The sequence below is a fragment of the Ixodes scapularis genome, unplaced genomic scaffold (genome assembly GCF_016920785.2).
Source record: "Ixodes scapularis isolate PalLabHiFi unplaced genomic scaffold, ASM1692078v2 PGA_scaffold5__190_contigs__length_132052651, whole genome shotgun sequence".
Lineage (NCBI taxonomy): Eukaryota > Metazoa > Arthropoda > Arachnida > Ixodida > Ixodidae > Ixodes > Ixodes scapularis.
The window spans coordinates 54,526,483-54,549,157 of NW_024609880.1; the positions used below are offsets into that span (position 1 = coordinate 54,526,483).

At 45.5% G+C, this 22,675-nt stretch overlaps 1 protein-coding gene across 1 annotated transcript in view; it reads right to left on the reverse strand.

Annotated features, from left to right (window-relative positions):
* Window positions 1–3,889: 3,889 nt before the first annotated feature.
* Window positions 3,890–22,675, reverse strand: part of LOC115321122 — a 42,561-nt gene continuing 23,775 nt past the window's right edge. The window contains exons 9-15 of the mRNA XM_040501914.2: window positions 21,198–21,368; window positions 19,581–19,814; window positions 18,248–18,332; window positions 16,299–16,397; window positions 10,488–10,688; window positions 8,107–8,233; window positions 3,890–4,172 (exon numbers count right to left, since the gene is read on the reverse strand). Of these exons, the coding sequence (XP_040357848.1) occupies window positions 4,112–4,172; window positions 8,107–8,233; window positions 10,488–10,688; window positions 16,299–16,397; window positions 18,248–18,332; window positions 19,581–19,814; window positions 21,198–21,368 (978 nt within the window). The 3' untranslated portion in view covers window positions 3,890–4,111. The remainder of the gene's footprint in view (window positions 4,173–8,106; window positions 8,234–10,487; window positions 10,689–16,298; window positions 16,398–18,247; window positions 18,333–19,580; window positions 19,815–21,197; window positions 21,369–22,675) is intronic.

The following is a 22,675-nucleotide window of genomic DNA, read 5'->3' on the forward strand; positions in this document are numbered from 1 at the left end:
TCTTCTAACCTCCTTTCTGTGACTAGTAGTCCTTTCCTCTATTATTCCATCTTCGCCACCAAAAACCCAGCATCCCCATCAGATCTGTTACCCCTTGCACTTTGAAACCAAATGTTCTAGCATCTGTCTCACTATGGCATACGGCATATGATGTGTCAATCTCTTGAAATTTAGCCCTATATGTACGTCTTTGTCCTGGTCGACAATGGAGCACAGTCGTTTGTTTGAAGTCGCTGCGTTTGCGACTAATGACATTGTGTGGAGTAGGGTGCAAACAGCATTATTAGTAGAATCTAATAAGGTAGTTGCATGGATGAAGAAGAAAGAAAGTTTTTTCTACATTCACAATTCCTTTGCCACGTGTCGCATCGCATGCCATTTTGTCACCCCTTCATTGCATTCAATGAAATGTCTAAGCTAGGCAATTTTTTGTGATGCTGCTAGGAAGGGAGGAATGTCCTTCACAATTCTCAAAACTGGACTGCGATGGAGGTATAGGTCGGTTGTAATGTGAGGTGAAATTATATGGAGAGGCAAGGTCCCTTTTTATAGCTTCAACCTGATCATGGCTAAAAGTCTGTCAGTTATCCGCATTTACAAAAACAAATGGACAGTGGATCCCTTGTGGGTAAAAAGGACCACGAGACATTCGTCATCCACGAAAAAAAAGAAGGCTGGAAAAACTGATTAGTGACCAAGTGAACAGATATCCTTTCCTTGGTGTGGTTGGCACATGCTTTTAGGTCTTGGTCAGCATCGAACAAGTTGCCCAGAGAACAGAGGGAGCACGATGTAGCTTAAGGCAGTGCTGCTCATCATTGATTTGAAGTGGGTACGTCGAGCGCCGCCACGATTGATTTTGCTCGGCATCAACCCATCCCTTCGCGTTTCTTTCCTTCTCCGCCCCCGTAACGGAATTTTTATAGACAAAGCTAGAGTCACTCTAGAGGAAGTGGGACACATTTTAGTGGATCTTTAGAATCCACATGGCATGTGAGCAAGATAAAAGTTGAAGACAAAAAAAAAAATGACCCTGATCCTAGGAATACAAGTCGTACACAGAATGGGTTTCGACAGCGTTCTTTAAAACTCGTAGCAAAATTCAGTTATTTTTTTTTATATGGATAAAAATGAAGGGAGGGGAGATGAGCACTAAGCTCTGGTTGGAATGATTAATGAGTAGATGCAAAGTTAGCTATTTTGTCACCACTCGCTGTTCAAAACACAAAGACCGGTATTAGTGCTTGAGCAGAGAGTAGACCAGTTGTTTCCTCTTCAGAAGTTTTCCCTTAAGCTGAGCGGCAATGTCAGACTGGTATAATCATGGGGTCGCAAGTTAGATTCGGTTGGGTCTTGTTAAAATTTTGTTTTTCTTCTCAATTAGGTGTTTTTTTTATTTTTTTGTTGATTGTTCTTTGAAGTAGACGTTACATATTTCGTACAGGTGCCTATGGTGTTCCGTCACACTTTCCTAGGGGATTTGGGCCTCTACACACATTCTGCGTTAAAACATTTTCAGCGCGCCTCTAAAGATGCACTAAACTGGCTTATGAAAATGTTAACTTTATTTATTTCCACCTTAAAGGGATACTACAACGAAATTTCGGCGCTTATTTTATGGTCTATATGTGTTCAAAGAAGCAGCATCACATCGAACATACCAATATATTGTTAAAGAAGTCACGAAAAGGAATTTTAAAACAAATTAAACGATTCGCAAAGAGCACCTGGTGGATGTCGCTAACGCCTCGCTTGTAATACCAGTCTAGGAACCTTGACAGCTAGTGACAATGAGTGTCTCGCCTCCGGCCACGACGAGAGAACGGGCAGGAGGAACTCCCCTCTTCCCGAGAATGCCTTTTGTGTGTCGCAGAAGTCGCTATTGTCCCTCTACAAGATTATAGAAGATTAACCCGTCACTCAAAATTCATACAAAAGCAGCCGCTTCGGTGGCTGGAACGACTAGGCCATCCTCTCGACGTCAGCCTCGTTGTAGCTTTGCTCGTCCTGAGATGACCTACGTCACGATTGCGTTGGATGTCACGTGGTCTCCGCTGGGCCTTCTCCGAGCGCTTGCCCAGAGTGGGCCATTTATAACAAAAAATACAGCCACCAGGCTCAAAATACAAATGTGCGATTGTCATTTACGGATATTGTGGATTATATTCAACATATTTTTGAACACGACGGGAATATTTCAAATTTCGTTCAAGTATCCCTTTAAAGGCCCAAATAGGGAGTTAGATAGGGGGACAGTGCAATAATATACAAATTGTGGCTTTTAGCCTTAAAAGGTGCAAAAGCGGCATTGATGAGAGTTACCAGGGGGACGTAATATGGGGGGCAGTTGTTGCGACAAGTCATAATTTGCTTGTGAACATCTAGATTCGTGTTGCAATTGCGGTATTGACGCCGGTTGTGATAAAGGCGAAGCCCATTTAAGCAATGCTTCATGATATTCATGGATGAGTATTTGTGTTTCCTTTCCCCAGATTTTGATACTTCGCAACAAAAGAGCCAAAACCATGCGTAAAGGAGCGACATACTCATGTCTGGGCTTTTGTCATTGTCGCTTTCGGTCAGTGCACCCACCAAGAGCACACTGCTGAGATAGCGATGACCCCACCAAAATTACTACATCGTTCTTCTAAGAGTCTGTGGGAGAGACTTCCGGTGTGCTTTCTGCATCGTTTAAAAATCTTTCGACGAAAACTCCAAAACGGATTGATTAATTTTCCCGAAGCAAATTCTTTTCGTTTGTCCTTTCAACAAGATATGCAGCATTCATGGGGCCAGTCTTGGGGATTTTGTTTACACGGATGTAGCTTCGACGACATCGCAGCGTCACGCAACACTAGTGTACATCGCGAGGAGGTGCTCTACACAGATGGTATTCAAGTCTTGTACGATGTTGTGCAACATGAAGGCGTCGTGCTGTCCTGCGACGCAGTTCCGACAGCAGCAGCATTGTGCCAGAGTTTTGCTGGTGTATACATTCACAAACCCTCGCAATAGGCCTGCGAAAGGAGCTCAAAGAGACCTTACTAAGACTATGCCCGAGATTGCCTTAAGAGACGCCAAACACAACCAATTTTGTATCTTCTTATTTATTGTTCTTGTAATCTAGCAGCGTGCTGTAAAAGTGGATGCTGCCTTGGGTTTGTGGAAGAGGCTTTTTTAGCGGCAGCAGCGGCCCGTAGGGGTGAGCAGCACTACAGTCGGCGACAGGTCAAGAGTGAAGTGGAAGCTCCTCCCACCTTAGCAGAGCTCCCCTCCAGCATTTGCTGTGCTGATGTAGGAGAAACTTCCACTTTTAACATGTCACCGACTAGGGCCAACAGGGGGAGTTTCTTGTATCACGCCCCCTCTTAGATTCGCCACTGCCTAAAACCACGTATAGGGTACACACAATGAATCTTATGCCGAAAGCAGGTCGGGTTTACCTTGTAAAATTTCAAGGCATAGTTCTCATCCTGCAAGAAATGGGACCAATAAACTTGCCAAAGTCTATGGCAGACGTGTTTGCAGACGACTAAATTTCCTACAAAATGTAACTTCTGACGCAGTTTCCCGATAGGTGTGGCAAGCAGACGATCCTCTGCAGACTGCTCGCTGCACCTATCGGGCGATGGTGGCAGAAGTTCATTCGTCACTAATTCAAGAGTCTGAAACATGTTTGCTGTTGACTTTGGCAAGTTTGTTGGCCTCATTTCTTACAGGAAGATAGTTATGCCTTGAAATTTTACGAGGTAGACCCGATTGCCTCAGTGCACATTCAATGAAAGTATGATATTTTAATGTGCGGGCACAGACGTTCCCGGCTCGTTTTACGGCGCAGGATCTATTGTACAGACCGTATAGATCGAAATAAAACCACAAGACAAAGTGGAAAAACTTCTCTAGCACAAATTTAATAACATAAAAAATATGTACAGATCTAAAATAAAACTTGCATGTCCTGATGAAATTGAGGACGGTAAAATTGAAAATAGATATAATCGGTGGAGCCCAGTCAAGTGCATATCGCTAAATCCTCGAAATGGTATGCGGGACTAAAAAAGAACATTTATTAATACATTAAGATTTAAAAGCAGAAAATGGAATCCATGGATCACATCTTTGTTATGGGTGTCGGGAGATTGACATCGCTGGGACTTGGAGGACGACGCAGCCTGTTCAGAAAAAAGAACATCCATCAGAAAATATTCACCATCCATGTCAGCCTTATATGCACTCTGAAAATTGTTCTAAGTTTCACAAGCTCAAAACAAATAGCAACATATAAGAGCTTCCACCTATGAAAAGATTTCATTAAATTTTTCTTCACAAGACGTCCTTTGGAATACCTATTGTTTTATTTCCATAGTCGTTTTCACCTCAATAATTGTACTAAAAAAGAGTGTGGCTCCTTGTGGAGCATTACTAATTTCCCCTTTATGTGGAGAACTAAGACATATGTCGATGCATTTAAGATTAGATATACTGCCAAGCGCCACCACACACGATTAGATGTACTGTTGGAGTGCCACCACACGATTTATTGCATTCATGCAGAGGTCTCAAAGGATATCCCATCGCCATCTATTGGTTCAGAATCACACTAACCAAGTTCAGACGCGGCTGACGCTACAAGCTTTTGAAATCAATTACAGCACCAAAAGCGCACCAGACCAGCATGGTGCACTTTTGGCATGTCATTTCTGTACATTGTCTATTATCACTGAACCAATCGTAGACAGGAGAAGCCCAGTGACTTGCACTTTTGACGCTGCTCGATCAGTCCCATTAGCTTGTATGACGGCTACGTCTGAACTTAAGCTGAAACGAGGTATAGCACGTGGCGCCATCAAGACTGACGTGTCTGCCACTTTGCGGCGACTCTCGTCGAACTTTGGCGTGTTTGCCGCTTAGGGCAGGTATGGTATCCACTAACGATGGCTTTATGTGCAGGACTGGTCTTCTAGGTGGTATTGAGTGGTTGCCTTGCACAGTGCTCATTGGTGCATGGGAAAACATGCATGTACGGATTCGGGGCCAATTAGTGGGGAGAGGGAAAATGAATGAACTCTAACAATGTCGGAAGCCCCAGATATGCTTTGACCATTGAATGCATGAATGCGACAAATACTGGTGGTGCGTACTGGCAGACAAGCACCAGAAAGCGTGGTTTCGCCACAAATTGACAAGGTTAATGGCACCTAATTTTTCCTGCAGTTTTTTCAATGTTTAGCGAGTGCAGCTTAGAACAAATGCATGTCTCGTACATTACAAACATCAGCGATTACATCTGAACAGTGAACAGCGAACAGTAAAGCAAAGAGAAGGATTTTGCAACTAACACTACAAGATCTCTTGGAGGGCATGGATCATTTCATGCAGACAAGTGAACTACCATATTTTCAAGTCTATAAGTTAAACCCCCCTTTAACGGCTGTTTTCAGAAGGTTGGCATATGAGTGACACCTTCATGTCTGTACAGTCGGTGTGGCGTTACTGCATTGAAACGCCCGCATATTCATATTACGATCGCAGTAGTATATGCACAAGCAAGAGCAAGTTTCAATATTCTCGTCGACTATAATTGAACAAGAAAAATTACACAAGCTTGACCATGCCGACAAGGACTGCTAAGTACAGTATGTGCAGTAGGAACTCCCAGGGAAGAGAAGGGTGTCTCAGTGCTGGAACAGACAAGAGGTGATTTGGAGCAGCTCTTGTAGCAGGGAAAAACAGATTTTGGAACAGAGATTCCCACTATTGGAGCAGACAATTTCGAGCTTTCATGTGAGAAACCCTGCAACCCTGCTCAAGAACCCTGCTCTAGATAGAGGTAAATTGGCACTATAAAATGTCTTCTCACGTGAAACAAACAAATAATCGATAAAAATATCTCTGGCTTTCCCTAATGTATAGCCATTTTAACGAGTAGTATGATTAAGGATTCATACCATTTGACGTGAAGGAAGGCAACAATTCGTAACCCAGCAGTCGTGACCGAGCATAATTGTGCTTGCGAATCTTGAGTAGTGCGCTTCAAAATGCAATTACAACTTAAGACTGCACTGCATTGGGAATGTCGGTAATTGGTGTGAAACCTGCGAAACAATGATGCGGAGCCGAAAATCTTGTTTGGATTGTGATGGCCAAACCCCACCAGGTTTCCACAGTGGCCAGACGAAAACGAAAACTCTTCCAAAAATCAATTCGTTCGCAGATTTGTTCGATTTGGCGTAATTTGCTTTGGATGTAGCAAGGTGCAGTTAAATGGTAGTTTATCAAAACGGAGAAACTGAACCACACCTGGGATGAGTTCCCTTTTGGCACAGACATGTGTACAAACACAGCATTTGGGGCTGCATGCAGCAGGTTGTTAGTTCTGGCACGGCACGGTTCTGGCACGCTGCAAGGTGGCACTACGCGACTGGAAAGGCCGAAAGTGTGCAAGCCCATTCATGCGCCAGGCTAATGAGCTCGCTCTTGTGTGGCCGCGCAAAAGCCTGTAACATTTTCCTTGTAGCGAAACTCTGGTACGTGCTCCATGTGAGACAACCTTTTTCGCTCCATTGATACAGGGGGTCTTGGGCTGATTCACCTATTTTTAAAACAGGTGGTTGTTCGTTTTATGTTCTTCCGAACTGTATCCCATCATTTTCTGCGCACTTACGTGCAGACAGAACTTTCAGAAGCTTTACCATACTTGGTAGTCTCATCTGTGCCTGTAGGCACATTGAGTCCTTTCGGTTTCCTTGGAGAGGTAGTTAGCGCGATTGAGTTTTTGAAAACCCGGTTTTCTCTGGAGTATTTATTTAAAGTTCTCCGAAAAACAATTTATGCTGATCTGATACATTGTTTTTCCTGTACCTTTGTATCGAAGCATATTTGGTAACGGTTCGGAACAGGATGTTTTTAAACGTGTGAAAAAAATGCGAGTGTCACCTTCTGCAAAAACCTTTTTTTTAAACTTCACACTACCACGCTACCTGTCAAGCCTTGGCTTCAAGAAAAAGGCATTTTCGTTCCGTGGTCAGTCAACTGCCGCCTTTATAACCAACCGGAAACTATAGAACATTGTTTTATTTTCTGCACTGATGCTTACCTCTTCTGGGATGTGTTACAAAGAACTGTGAAAAAAGATTTAAATATAAGTGCCTACACAATCCGTTTTCTACCTTTAAAACCGAATGACAGCTTCCCTTACGATCTGTTTACACTGATGGGTTTGCATAGTCTCTGGAAAACGAGAATGATTGACAGAAATGCTGATGCTCCCCGGACAACAAAGTCGAATTTTATAGAAACTGTATCACATGTACGAAATGTATTTGACCATCTCGGTGAACGCCCAGACTGGTATGCTCTCTTAAATCGATGCATTCATCTTCCGGATTTTTAGACGTGTTATTCAATACAGAATACTTTGTCGAGTTGTGAAACCGCACTCGAACCTATGAGGGGAACTAAGGCCCAATTAAGGGCATTACATGAGGGGGGGTACATTCAGGGTAAGTATCAATCAGAACAGAAGAATAGAAACAAAGTCAATAAAAAAAATTAATAAAAGAAATAAAATAAACCACACACACAGACACACGCGCTCCAAGGGGGAAAAAAAATAAAAAAATAAATAAAATAAACGAAATGTATGTCGACGCCTGTACATGACACCTAACGCCAACCTTGGTGTACCGTGATTTCAAGTGCCTTGTGTTTTCTGACCAAATCCCATGTAATAAATAAATAAAAAAAAAAAAAAGAAATCCTGCATAGCTTAGTTGGCAAAGCACTCGGCTCACAATCTGAAGGTTCAAATCCTGCTGAGGGACTGAAGTCTACACGGTTCTCCAAGGTATTTCGGTGTCGACGACAGAGCCGGCCGATACAGAACTCCATAGAAATCGACCGATAAAACACATTTTGCATTACTAGAACCCCCACGGTAAATTTCCCCGGTTAAAGTTTACGCTTTTATATCAAAATAGACACAAGTCGCACCACCCTGCAACAACAATAAAAATGTAAAAAAAAAAAAGAAGTGACTTATACATTGGAAAATGCGGTATTTGATAGCAGAGTTGGCCCACAGAAGGGCACGGCAGGAAAGCCTACCCCAGTGGTGTTGATGCCCTCACCACCGAAGGAGGGGGAGTGGGAGCAGCGGCCGGCGGGAGCCCGCCAAGCACCCTCTGGCCACGAGATGGGGGGGGCACCATGGACCGGCGGGTCGTTGCAGCACCTGGAAAGAGTCATCTCGTAAGCAGCATTCCACCTTTAAAGGAACCCAAGAACATCTCCAAGAACATCTTAATGCAGAGTCGCAGCGTACGAGGAGACAGAAGCATTTCTTTACAGATTACGCAAAGCAGACAAGCGGAGTTTCCAATCGAAGTCGCCTTGCCTCAGCACCGTGCAACACTTTTGGGGCCACAGGCAGTGATATTCTATTACGCAAGAGGTGGGAACTGAAAACGCAGATCCCCCCACGTGCTGGCAAAATGGCCGCAGCTGGCACTCGTCGGTAAATAGGCAAGGAGACGAGCGCTGAGCCGGCGTTTGCCGGGCACACGGGTCTTCTGGATCAGTCTCAAGAGGGAGAACTAGAAACAGTTAGGAACCAACCATATAACACATTCAGTTTAAAAATCAGTACGTATCAGTTGACTTAATCGAGTGGCGCCAAAGTATACCACCATGCCCCAACACCACAAGGCAGCTCGGAAAGTGGCAAGCCTATTTTTCAGCCTTTTGCGACACGACAAGCAGAGCCCTCCAACACCCCTGTGAATGAGGGTAGGATGAAAAGTTCTCTGGCAGTTCTTGGAGGTAGACAAAAAGCCTTTCGTGGTTTTTAGGGAAGTAATAGCCTGCTCAATGAAACATAGTGTTGATTTCCATTTTTTCAGGCTCGTGTATTAAAACACTACCACAGCGACACCACTCTATTGTCCGGGCAGCTCGCTTGTTTAGATTTTGCTAGGAATAGAGCATCGCTCTGTTTGATCGCGTGATGCAATCCAGGGAGTGGCTTGCATCTAATCGGAGGTTTGGAGCAAACAGCCAGCTTTACTATAGACAAACGGCGATATGCAAAAGAGCTGCAACAAAGCCGTAGAGCTGAACTTTGTATAGGGAACCCACTGGAGCCCGTTGCGGGGCACGAATTGGAAACCAGTTTTGGTGCAGCGGTTGGCTGGGATTCATGTCCGATCGGCGAAGAATCAGGTTAGTCAAATGCCGACACATCACTCGTGCAACGGTCTGTGATTTCGGAAGTGCGAAACTGGAAGCACCTAAAGGAGTTGTGCAATGATTTTAATGTTGAAAGAATTTGCATCTTCTACTTTTGTCTTTGTTTATCTAGTCACAAAGGACAGAAAACACATCTCCTTCGTTCGAAATGTTGCGAGTCCGCCGCGTAATTGCGAGGCAAAAATTGGAATATTCCCTGACCCGCTGCGGCCATGAGAACCACGCGGCATGACGTCAATGGGGGTCTAGTAGAAAGATAAGTTTTGCGAATACCTGCTCGGTAAGAGGCAACTTTTCTATAAATCCTGTTGTTCCAACATAAATATAAATGCGTCGAAAACCTGGTATCATCGACAAAACTTTTATTATAGGGACTTTTAGTGGTGCCATCTATCCTAGGTCCACAAAATTATCAGCTCTATCTGCTACTGCGAACAGCCGCCAGAAGCCGGAGTGGGACGGGTATGGCCAAACCCGGATGAGACTTTCCTCCTTTCACCGTATTGTTTGCGCTGCGCTAGCACATGGTCACAAGCGGACGAGTTCTCGCTGCTCATTGATGGCTCTAGAGAGAGCTTCTCCGGAACCCCGAGCGACCCCCACTGATGTCACAGTGCACGTGACTGAACATGGTGAAGTAGTTGAGAGGTGCCGAAAACTCTCTCTCCAGAGTCATCAGTGAGAACTCATCCGCTCGCGACCGCGTGACCACGTGCTGGCGGGCGCAGCGCGAACAATATGGTGCAAGGAAGAAAGTCTCATCTGGGTACGGCCATCACCGTTCGGCTCTGTCCCCCTCCGGTTTCTAGCGGCTGTTCGCGGTAGCAGACAGCCGACGGTTTTGTGCACCTAGGATAGATGGCGCCACTAAAACTCCGTATAATAGAAGTTTTGTCGATGATACCAGGGTTTTGACGCATTTATATTTATGTTGGAACGATAAAATTTATAGAAAAGTTACCTTTTATTGAGCAGGTATACGCACAACTTGCTTTCTACAAGACCCCCGTCATGCCGCGCGTTTCTCATGGCCGCCGATCGCGGCTGCAGGCCGGGGAATATTCCAAGTTTTGCCTCGCGATTACGCGGCGGAATTGCAACATTTCAAAGGAAGGAGGTGTTTTCTGTCCTTTGTGACAAGATGAACAATGTCAAAAGTAGAAGATGCTAATTCTTTCAACGTTAAAATCGTTGCACAGCTCCTTTAACGCATTCTGCGGTAAACAATTTCGGCAGCCCACCCGTTGCCCTGACGGGGACCAGCCGCGACTGCGTCGGTGCGGCAGCCACCCTTGGCAGAAGGCTCCCAGGCGGCTGGATGGCGGGCCGAAAAGCCAGCCGTTGCGTCGCAGTCGGCCGCGCCAGCACCCTCTGCTGTACGTGGGTGGCCGGAACTGCATGCGTGGCAGTGGACGAAGCCGACGTCGCTCCGGCTGCAGGTGCTAGAAAGGGAGTCACGCAAACCGCAATTAAATCTTGGCGACTGGAGGCAATAAACCGTTTGCCACTGGCCACATTCCCTGCTCTATGCATTTAAATGTTCTAATAATTAGACCAAATTTTAAGGTCCTGTAGAGGTACATGGTTGCATCTACAAACTGAGTGGCACCAGGTTCTACCATGGTTCTGTTCATGATTGAGGCAGCTGAGTGCGCCTGCTGCCTTTTATTTGGTAGAGTAAGAAATTCTAGAAATCTTAGAGCGCAGCTCTTAGGCGCCCGTTTCTGGGTTGAACGGCGACGGCGTAACCGCGCGAGTTGCGTTATGGAAAATTTTTCCACTAAATTTAGCAGAAAAACTTGCCCACTAAGTTGAGCAAAAAAACCGCCTGCTAAATTGAGCGGAAAAAGTTTGCCATTTAATTTAGCGGGGAAACTTAAGCCGCTAAATTTAGCAGAAACATTTTCCCGCCAAATTGAGCGGGAAAACTGATGTCATGTGACCTTAACACCAAATCAGTTTCACCACTAAATTTAGTGGAAAAATGTTTTGCTAAATTTCCCCGCTACATTTAGCTGGAACATTTTCCTTGCTAAAAGTAGCGTGATAATTTTCGCTAAATTTCCCACTAAATTTAGCGGGACTATTTCCCTGCTAAATTTAGCAAGAAATTTAGTGAAAATTTTCCACCGAATGGGAGGGCAGAAGGTGAGAAGGGGGAAAAGGTACGGAGAGGCATACCCTCTCCTCCTCAAGAGCTGTGCTCTAATTAGGCAATACAAAGAAGTGTAAACATGTCATTTTTTTACTCTCCGTTACCATAGTGCCAGTGGATACCAGCTTTCTAATGTGCGTTCAGCTTGAAAAATGTGTTCTGCATTGAAAGAAATTTAAATACTTACAAATTCGGCTATTTTGTGTGAAATGTTTTGTGGAGTGTTCACAGTCGCCTAACACTCCAACTGTTCTTGGCATGCATCACAACTAACATTTAAGCTTGCAGCTAGTCGAGTTTGACTAGTGGGTTTTATGAGTTTGTATTGTGATCAATGCTGGATCAACTCAATTTGATTTGACAGGGGCAGACCTGGCATGACTATCGAAGCCATAGACTTTAAGAGACTGAAACTCCACTTCAATGAAGTCCACTCACTGCTGCAACAAAGGGCCGAAATCTATTGTTTGAGCAGGTCTGTGGCTCTCTGAAATCTAAGACAACCGCTTATATAGTATGCTTGCATTATTGTGAATTACAAAACTCTCTGCTGAAGGTTTCTGCAGCCGTTCACACTGCAAAGCCCCATCTTGGTCCCAGCAACACCACACACTTTCAGTTACTCAAACTTCTCAGCGGCTCGGTTTGTTCTCTCGTCGTGGCTTACCGTCTGCCCATCAGTGTCTCTCACATATCACCAGTTTTGCCTTCGTGCTGCTCTCGTTAAGCCTACGAGACTCGGCGAGCGCAGTACTTCAGCGTGCACAGCTGACACATCGCACTCCAGTTCTTAGTCCGCTCCGGATGTACGACGTCCGGGAGCAAGACAGATGTACGACGGATGAGCTGATCGCGGTCCGTCGTCTGCTCCTCCGAACCTCGCCGCCACGGCCTCACCTGCCTAGACTTCACTTCACTTCACTTCACTTTGCTCATGTAACCCCTACCGAATGGAAACTAGAGCAATGTTACAGCCACATCCCATACAACCAACCGCCCAACTCTCGCATAACCCTGTCACATGTTAGTGCGAGTGTACTCCATGTAGGTGCAAGTAGTGTTTCAATTTTTGTGGCTGGACATCAAAAAAGTTTGAGGACGCCTAAGAACTTCTTAAGATTTGTGAATGCGAAAGCATGAATTTGCCATTTTTCCGCTCCCTTTGTTCGTCTGCGGCGTAGTGACGTGGACGGCCACTTTTTGGTACTGCGGAGGCTGCGGCCAACAGCCCAGCGTGCGCTCTCGTGAAGTGGCCGCGCCGCGCTGAGCTCGGCCGTGCAGCCTCTCCGGAGTTTGCTCGGGCGGGCCCTGCAGCAATGGGGGCCGGGCAGCTGCATGCACTGCACCGCCATGGAGAAAGCTTGTCTGTCGGCATTTTTTGGAACTAGGGCGTCTAGGACAACCTCAAGGACGCGTCTAGGACAACCTCAAGGACGGCGTCTAGGACAACCTCAAGGACGGCGTCTAGGACAACCTCAAGGACGGCGCCTAGGACAACCTCAAGGACAACCTCAAGGACGGCGTCTAGGACAACCTCAAGGACGGCGTCTAGGACAACCTCAAGGACGGCGTCTAGGACAACCTCAAGGACGGCGTCTAGGACAACCTCAAGGACGGCGTCTAGGACAACCTCAAGGACGGCATCTAAGACGACCTCAAGGACGGCATCTAAGACGACCTCAAGGACGGCGTCTAAGACGACCTCAAGGACGGCGTCTAAGACGACCTCAAGGACGGCGTCTAAGACGACCTCAAGGACGGCGTCTAAGACGACCTCAAGGACGGCGTCTAAGACGACCTCAAGGACGGCGTCTAAGACGACCTCAAGGACGGCGTCTAAGACGACCTCAAGGACGGCGTCTAAGACGACCTCAAGGACGGCGTCTAAGACGACCTCAAGGACGGCGATTAAGACGACCTCAAGGAGGGCGTCTAAGACGACCTCAAGGAGGGCGTCTAGGACAACCTCAAGGACGGCGTCTAGGACAACCTCAAGGACACTCCTAGAGAAATTCAGCCTTTCTACTCTTGTGAAAACAAGAGTGGAAAGGCTGGAAAGGTTACCGCCATCCAAAAGTGACGACGGCAACCAGACAACCGGCAAGCCAGTTGTCTGGTTTCCGCCGTCACTCATAGATGGCAGTATCTGTCCAAAATTTTGTATTGAGATTTATTTGGTGATGGACACGAAACTGGGGAAACTAGCCCTTAATAGATGGCAGTATCTGTCCAGAATTTTGTGTTGAGATTTATTTGGTGATGGACACGAAACTGGGGAAACTAGCGCTTAAAAAACACATGCAAAGGAAAAAAACATTTTTTGACGTCCTGGTTGGGAAAAGGAAGTCTTAAAACAAATTTACAACGAAAAAGAAGTTTAGAGCTATATTTACGGTGCGATACGAATTCTTAGTTGGTGCCTGCGGAAAGGTGGTCTTTACTGTCACGTGACTGGTTAGTATTTGTCTCGTGGTGGTTGCGCTCTTTTGGAAGCTTCCTATGGCCTCTAAAAGTATCTTACTCATCTTTGTTTGAAGTATAACCAAAATCTAAGATTAATTAGTAACTTTTAGAGCCCAAAGGAAACTCCTGAAAAAGCGCAAGCACACGTGATAGACCTGTGCGCCGGTCAGATGACGGTGGCGGTGCCCCAAAGCAGACGAACTTGTGCGGCGGTGGCGGTGGCAGTGTGGAGAAACGCATTGAAGCGGCGTCTCACAACGCTCAGCGTGCGGCGTTGTGAGACGCCGCACGCTGAGCCTATATTCGTGGTCGACTTATATTCGAACAAATACGTAGATAAGTTTCCGACACCTTGCCAGCTTAGGAGGAAGTGCAAAACAAAATCAAGGCTGTAGTTTTGTTTGGTTGTCCACGAGTTGGTACAATGCTTCCTGCCTGCCAGATTTGAATTTTGGCGGCATTCAGAAACAATTAGAACCCAATATATTCACACGCTTGTTGCCTTCCACTGGGCATTGGCTTTGATAGCACTTTGGGCCAAGTGCCAGCAAAGGCAGCAAGCTCGCGCTCAAGACTGAGCATCTTCTGGGCACTTAAAAGGGACACTGAAAGGGTATTTATGCTCGTAAAGGTTTTTAGTTGTACGTGACATGAGAGTAAAACCACCGAGAACAGAATTTGAGGCTTAAAATTGGGTTTCTTTCTGCTCTAAAACCGCTGATCGAGAACAGGCTGGTTTGAGTCGCGCTCACGCTTTTCCGTGATCACGGGCCGTTTTCTAAGGACCACCAAATTTAATCAAAGTCGTGGGTCATTGAAGGCACACAGTTAATACTAAAAATAGAAAAAATATGAAACCCATTTTTTGTGGCTTCCAAAGAGCTGCAAATACGTTGACTGAAAAAAAAAAAAGGTTGCACAGACAACCGGAAGCATTCTGCGAGGTCACTGCATAATTCTCAACATGGCGTCGTTTCGCATACCGTGGGACTAGCGGACGGCAGCGGACGACGAGCGTGGGACCTCTACTTCAGAACTGTCATTCACGGTACCAGCAAATACTGTCTTCCTTCGAAAGAGAAATTTTGGACCAATCAAAAGAATTGATATTCACTGTACGACACGCCCGATCGGCAAGCCGATTCCACAAAGACGTCGCCGAGCCGTCATCCCTTTTTGTGGCTGAAACATCGCTCGCTCAAACCGGCTTAAAACGTCAAGCATGAAGTGCGTACTTCGAGCTGAATGCGCACGCTTACAGTTTCTTTTACTAGGTGCGAATGTGGCCAATGCGTGGTGCTGCCCGACTTCCGGGAGTGCATGTACCGGAGGGAAATCTGCAGCAAACTTTCCGACACAGTCTATCGGCTGCATTACTACAAACAAAAGAGTTCCTTCAGTAGCTCAGTGGAAAGACGTCTGCTTCACAAGCAGCGGACACGGGTTCAATCCCGAATGTGGGCGTACCATTTTTTTTTTGTAAGTCATTTTGCAATGTTAAGAGTTTTTTTTTTTTTTTTTTTTTACAATTATCACTGAAAAAAACAATTCTTGTCGACGATATGTCGCTGAACTAAATGGTATGGGATTCCATTTTTTTTACACCTGCGAACTGAATGTAGTCACTTTCCACAAAATGCAAGGAGCATGTGAATGGAGTAGCGTCTGCTTTTTTGAGGTTCCCATAACTGTTCTACAGGAATTGCAGCCAGCCATTGATCCCGACCCGTTGATCTTTCGGAAACTTGTGTACTCTGCCGCACATTGCCACTTTCAGATGCAGGACATGTGAGGCAGCTCTTCACGCAACATCTTGGGAGTATTCTTTTCGGAGCCAATCATGGGAATTCACCACGGGCACCTCACTACTAATTGGCAACACTTAAAAGTACAAAACTAATCTTGATGTACAGAACAGTGAGCGGAACAAATATAACTACAAAGGAATCGCACGACAAACGGATCCCGCAACGCATTTTGTCTGCCGCGTGCAAGAAAAAAAAAAAATCGCATACTTTTGTTATTTTTTCTCTCCTCTCCACTTCTCCGTGTGGTGCGGGGGTTTTGGTTTCAAGCAGTTGCGTTTTTTGGCTTCATTAAAAAAATGCGTGACTCTGTAGCAAAATATTTGGGTAGTATTCTAACACCATAATAAATATCTTGGCGAAAAATTAAAAAAACTATTTTGGGGGTGTCAGTGTTCCTTTAACCTACCACAACTATATGCATCTATTGAGAATTTTCCTCGCATGTTTACGAACCGACTCTCACGGCTTCGTCTTTAGAAGCCGTGAGAATAGGTGCTATGAATATCCGATTCGCTCGACTCGTCAGCCTTCTGTTCTAACCGCTAGGCATTGACTTCTATAGGGCCATGCACAGGTGAGAGCGGAGCACGGCCGCACGTCACACACGCCAGTTCGGCCACTCTTACCGTCGGCAGAGGGGGCCTGTCTCTGCCTGGACGGCAACGTCTGCTGCAGGGGACGCAAGGGGCGCTGGGAGGGGACTGCCAGAGACTTCCTCTGCAACCCTGAAAGGAGGGACCATCGCACGACCATATGGAGGGCACCACACACTTCTGAGACGTCTGCCCAGACCGAGACTCCTTTTGGGGTCATGAGAGTTATCCACTTGTAGGCCCCTCTAACCAGAATATAGGCCAAAAAAGATGAAATTAACGAGTGACCTCAAATTTGAACTCTTTAATATACTACAATCAATATGTTCAATTTGAACCAACTCTGCATTGTTCTGAATGTTTTTAGTTGAATTATTGAACTATATATTTGCGGTATTTGTGCAGCATACAATACTTTTCAAGGCAAGTGCCGGAGTGCGAGCCAGGATGTCGAGTGCAGATTTTAAGTCATGTCTTTGTCTTCCGACTTTCCTGTCCCTGTAGACTGTACAATCTCCAGGCTGCACAGTCCGTACAATGCTGACAGAGCAAAGACTGCCATCTTGAAGACCCAAAAGCGTGTGCGAAATGCCCGTCCGCGCATCTAGCAAAACAAAAATGTGTCACACCTCTAACTAAACTAAGTATGCATAATTTACATACCCGATAAGAGATAACGCAAGTTGAAATTGTCGAGAGGCGCCTGACACCTGACCGCAAAGGGGAAATGGGCCTGTTGGGGGAGCCCAAACACTTGTCCACAACGGGAACATTTTATTATCCGGAGATACCCGACAGATGACCCCAGCGGGTTGAATACGAGACTTTTTCGAGTCATTCCTACCAATAAAAAAAAAAAAAAAAAAAAAAAAAAAAAAAAAGCAAACAATGATCATGACAACGGAGCATTAAACTTTCTTTCGCCCTTGTGCATTTTTTGGCGCTCCTCTAAGGCGATAATGACTTAACTGGCCCAAGTTGCCCTCTTAATGCAGTTAAAAAAGAGCTCCGGCAAAATTTTTATAAACACAGATTTACCTCAAAATTGGTTCAACATATTAATAAACACATCTGAACTGGTACCCAAATTACAAGTCACAATAAGTTTTTTTTTGCAGCTATCGAATCTTAAAATTTGGTTTGAGAGGCTCTATCGGCAACACTGGAAATGTGACATCAGATGTTGTAATAGAGTTTTGTTTTCTCAATAAGGACTTTTTAAAACAACAAAGTAGATAGCCCAATTCCCCAGTGAATTTCAGTTCAGAAGCATTGTGATTGTAGTATCAAAATGCTTTTACCTTCGAACAAAAGATTCCTTCGTATGAAAGTTCCAGCAAAAAGTGGAACTGAGAAAAATGCATTCAAACATTGAACTTTTACCCTGTTACTGCTGCACAATGTGTTGAAAATTTTATCAGTGTATAGCTATTTGGCATATGGTTATCAAATATAGTATAAGGGTGTATAATTAGTTTATAAAACCGAAAACCTCAAAATTAAAAAATTAAATTTAAAAATATTTTAACCCCTTAAGCGCCTTGGACGAGCTGTGCTTGTCGGCCACATTTTGGCTAAGAATGCCGTGGACGAGCTCAGCCCGTCCAGTGGTTTTTTGGCAGCCCTCAAACTAATCAGACGAGCTAGGCTCGTCTGATTAGTTTTGCAGCGCTGATCATAGATGGCAGCACTCGTTTTAGTTGGGAAATATTTTTTCACCTCCGCTGATTTTTGCGTAATGAACTTTTCAAATTTTATGTGTAATACTAGAAGAATAACAATTCAAAATAAAAAAAATATGGCACTTTTAGGTTAGTTTAATTTAGGCTTATGCCCCCCCTCTCACACATCTTAAATGTAGTAGCTTTGACAAAGTATGCTCGTCTTTTTTCCCACAACTACACTGAAATATGAAATGATGGCATTGTAATTATAACCTGCACGACCCCCAAACTGAAACTTTTGCAGGACGTAGAACTCACCCCTGCCAGCAGTCTTGGCAGCCCCACCGGTAGGCAGTAAAGACTGTCTGCCAGAGATACCTGTGCCCCTTTTTGCTGGGACAACCTGGAACCACAGTGCCGAGTGTCAGCAATTGGAGCAGAATGAGGAAAGTCAGAGCAGTTTCCACAGAAAACCCAAAAGCACAGAACTGAGCTTATTCAATTGTTTGCTTGCACCCTCATCTACAGCTTGGAACTTAAAGGGGTACTAAAGTGGATTCTGAGATCATTTTTATAGCATAAACCCGACCTATGCGCCCGACAAAACCAAAAATTACAATTGTGCGCAGCCTTTTCCCCCGTTTAAACGCGAGCAAACATTGCGACGTGCCCCTTTATCCCAAGCATCCCAGAAAACCCCAAATTAGTCGCTGCCAAATATTGCAGCAAGCACCCGTTTTCAGGGGTTTATCTAAAGCAGTTTTCCAAACAAGCAACCTTGAGTGCCCCCAAGCAGCACACTGCCCCTTCGCAACTTAGTTTCAAGAAAATGGTTTAGCAGCTTTATTTGGTTTTGTCAACAACAATAAAGACATTACAAAGAAAGAAGGAGCAAGGTTTGGTAATTCATTTATTGGCTACGCTTACATTGTGTGCAAACTAAAAAACAATGACACTTTAATCAAGGTAGGGGCGATATAAGAAATCACGAATTCGTTCCAGGAATCTCTTAACCCCAACGAACCCGATTTGTGAAGTTGCGACAGTCATCCGTAATGCAAAAATCTAGTTTTTTTTCGTAGCTACACCTATGTGCAACCAAAGGCTGGCTCACATTCTTGCATTTGGTTGAAACCGAGCGCATCCTGCAGCCTTGTGGTTGCTTGCGATGAGATAGGACGCTGATGCCACCTATCTGGTTGGCTGTAGACACCCCCGATTTCCGCATCTTCCAACAATGTTATAAACAACCATTTCTCGAAGAAATGTGCATTTGAACTCGCAAATACGCTACAAAATCTTCACTTCAGTTGTAGTTCCAGGGCCTCCATATAGATGGTGCCAGCTTGCCAGTTCTCTGAAGTTTTCGAAGCGCCGAGATTGAGATACGGATCGCCTCCACAACTTCCCACTACCGTGGGAATGGGGCCAGTCCCGCTGTGTGCGCATGTCGCCACGCTCGGTTTAGTGGCTGAAGTTTGTAGGCTATTTCCTTTTGGACGGATGGGACGATTGAATGCCTCCAGAACCATTCAAACGTCATCCGATCTTTGGCAAAACATTCCCCGCCCTTCTGAAGGAAGGTCCTTTCGAATCGGCACGACGTTAAGTTGAGAGTTGAAACTTCCGGCAAGACTGACCGCGCACTCACCCCGGCCGGCTGACCCTTTCCAGGCTGCAGCTTCGTCCTCAGTCGAGGCGCCGGCAAAGACCGCTGGGAACCGAGCGGCGGGGCGGGCACTCCAGAAGCGGCATCCGCCTTGGCACCGGCAACGGGACGGCCGGCCACGATTCCCGAAACCTTCGAAGGCTCAGTGAATGTGGCATCCGAGACAACGGCATCGCCCACCTCGTCCGCTACGACGGGCACCGTACCATTGTCTTCCTGGGTAAAAGAATGAGACAGTGCATTTCTTGGTGCAGCCTACTACACTGAGGTCTCGTTAATATGGACACTTTCGTTTAGCCGAAACGCAGGTTCGTCCGCCTCTTGCGCAGAGGTCGCTGCAATGTCAGAACGCCGAGCTCAGATTGGCTCCGATTGGAAGGTTAGCGGATAGACCTCAATGCTAGCTGCCTCGAGGTCTACCCACCGTCCTTCCAATCAAAGCCAATCGGAGCTTTGCATTCTCGGGTCATCGCAACCCCTGCGCAAGAAGCAAATGAACTTGCGCTACACATTGCACCTAGTTACAGCTTATAAAGTTTATTTAGAAATCCTCTTTACTATAGACCTTTGCAAAAAGAGCGCTCTGGCCGCCGCCATTTTGCGAATCAAGCAACCCCTATCGTCCAGAAATTTCTGGCACCCGCCTGAGCTGTGGAAACCCGGTCAGCGTGACTCCCCACCTGGAGGATTATTTCCGTTGAGATAATCTCCAAAAAGCCTTCCCAGCTGTGTTCCGGGTCTTCGCGAAAAATAGCTGATAGGGTCGGGTCCGGGGTGTGGGGACAGAATAAACAAGTTCATTCATTTGCTTTAAAGCTGTGCAAAAAAAGGAGCTCTCTTCTACATGTTCCCTAAAACACGCCGGATTCCGTCCGATCGTCGTGAAGTGACTATCGTCGACACTGTATATAGGATATGCTGAGTTATGCGAGACCTTTCTCAAATCCTGTTCGGATAACGCGGCACCGTGGGGTACGTACAATATATGGCGTTCAATTGATGAGACCTCTATAAATTATGTTCGCCACAGAACACAGAATAAAAAAGAAAAAGTGGCAATTCAGCCGCCACCACCTACGCAGGCTGCCACAGCCCACTGACGAGAAACTCCACGGCTCAGCGCAGTCGAGCAACACCGACGTACACTCTCAAAACCAGGGATGCACGCTGTAAATCGCTTCGTTCGAGACTGCCGCTGGAAAGGTCTATACTGATACTATACGAAAGTAGGCCCCCTTCGATAGTGAATTGTGGAAAGAACTGTCACGACCAATGGTGCATGCCCCACGTTAGGCATCATTTCTCTGCACTATTGCACCGTTAAAAGCATATTCAATGCAGATAAATGAACTCCCCAATGTTCGAACAGACTAGATTCAGAGAGAACTTCAGAGTACCTTCAGGTTGGAGACAAAAATCAAACTGAACATCGCAGCACACTAAGCAATAATCAAAATTATTTCTTCTTTTTAAATTCACACTTCACACAAGCCCATCGTAACAATTCAGCAGTGAGCTACGACTCGGCATTAAGAAAGGAAAACATACGTAGGTTGGTGCAGATCCCTCACATTTCTGTGTAGCGTAGAAAGCACTCACCGCAGTCGGCCGAGACTGTTGGGGACCGAGAGGCGAGGCAGAGGCCCTCACGTCAGCAACAAGACGGCTTGCCACAGTTCCCCGGGTCTCAAGAGACTCAATGAATGTGGCATCCGAGATTGCCGTTCCGCACACTCTGCCGGCTCCAACAAGTGCCGCGCCGACGTCCTCCTAGACAAAAGAATAAGACCTTGTCTTCCTTGGTGCAGCCTATTCCCACGATAGAATAGGGAGAGAGCTTTTACGTGAAACGACAGATCAAATGGCACGCATCCCTTCAGAGATCTCCAGTTTAATGTACCGCCTCTGCTGACAGATGCCTACGATCCTTCTCAAGAGCTACTTGCAGTGTCGCAGTAGGTATGGGGGAATGGTGGCATCAGAAAGTGCTTACATTTCACTGCCAGGTGCAAAATTAAACCACAGTTCCAGAAATTAAAAAGAAAAGGTCTGCCAAAGAGGATAGCTGCTGACAGATGCCTACGATCCTTCTCAAGAGCTACTTGCAGTGTCGCAGTAGGTATGGGGGAATGGTGGCATCAGAAAGTGCTTACATTGCACTGCCAGGTGCAAAATTAAACCACAGTTCCAGAAATTAAAAAGAAAAGGTCTGCCAAAGAGGATAGCTGCTGACAGATGCCTACGATCCTTCTCAAGAGCTACTTGCAGTGTCGCAGTAGGTATGGGGGTATGGTGGCATCAGAAAGTGCTTACATTGCGCTGCCAGGTGCAAAATTAAACCACAGTTCCAGAAATTAAAAAGAAAAGGTCTGCCAAAGAGGATAGCTTTGTAGCGATTAAGCTTGACAATCTGGATTAATTTTACAAATATGTGAAGATTTTATGACTTTGCGCTGTCCTAGTACAATGTACTTATATCTTAGTAAAGAGCATGAGCTAATGTAATCTTATATCTAAAAGATTAAAGTGCCTCTGGCACAGATGACAAACCTCAACCATTAAACGGGCGATGCAACAATTTTAACTTCAAAAGAATTTGCAATTTTTATTTTTACATTGTGTATCTTACCAAAAGGGATGGAGAAACTGCCTTATTATATAATTATATATTTCGCGATTTGCAGCCACGAGTGGCGGCCATGGGAACTAAGGTGTGATGCTAATCTGGGTGCCTTTTACTAAGTTGGCAAGATGTGCCATTATGCACTCAATCTCAGGCTATCTTTTTGTAAATATTGTTTCAACAGAAGTAAATTTGTCAAAAGCCTCACAACATGCACAAAATTGTATTATATTCAGTTTTAGTGGAGCCATCTGCCAGAGGTGAACAAAGGTATTCCTCTCTCAAGTCTCACCCCTGTGGCTTCTTTGTCAGTCCAACTTCCTTAATCAGACATGACTACTGCTGCGTACAGGCTTTCTACGTAGTAACATAATTACTATAGCACCATTTACAGTCAAACCCACTTATAACGATCCCACATATAACGACCTATCGGTTATAACGACCAACTTTC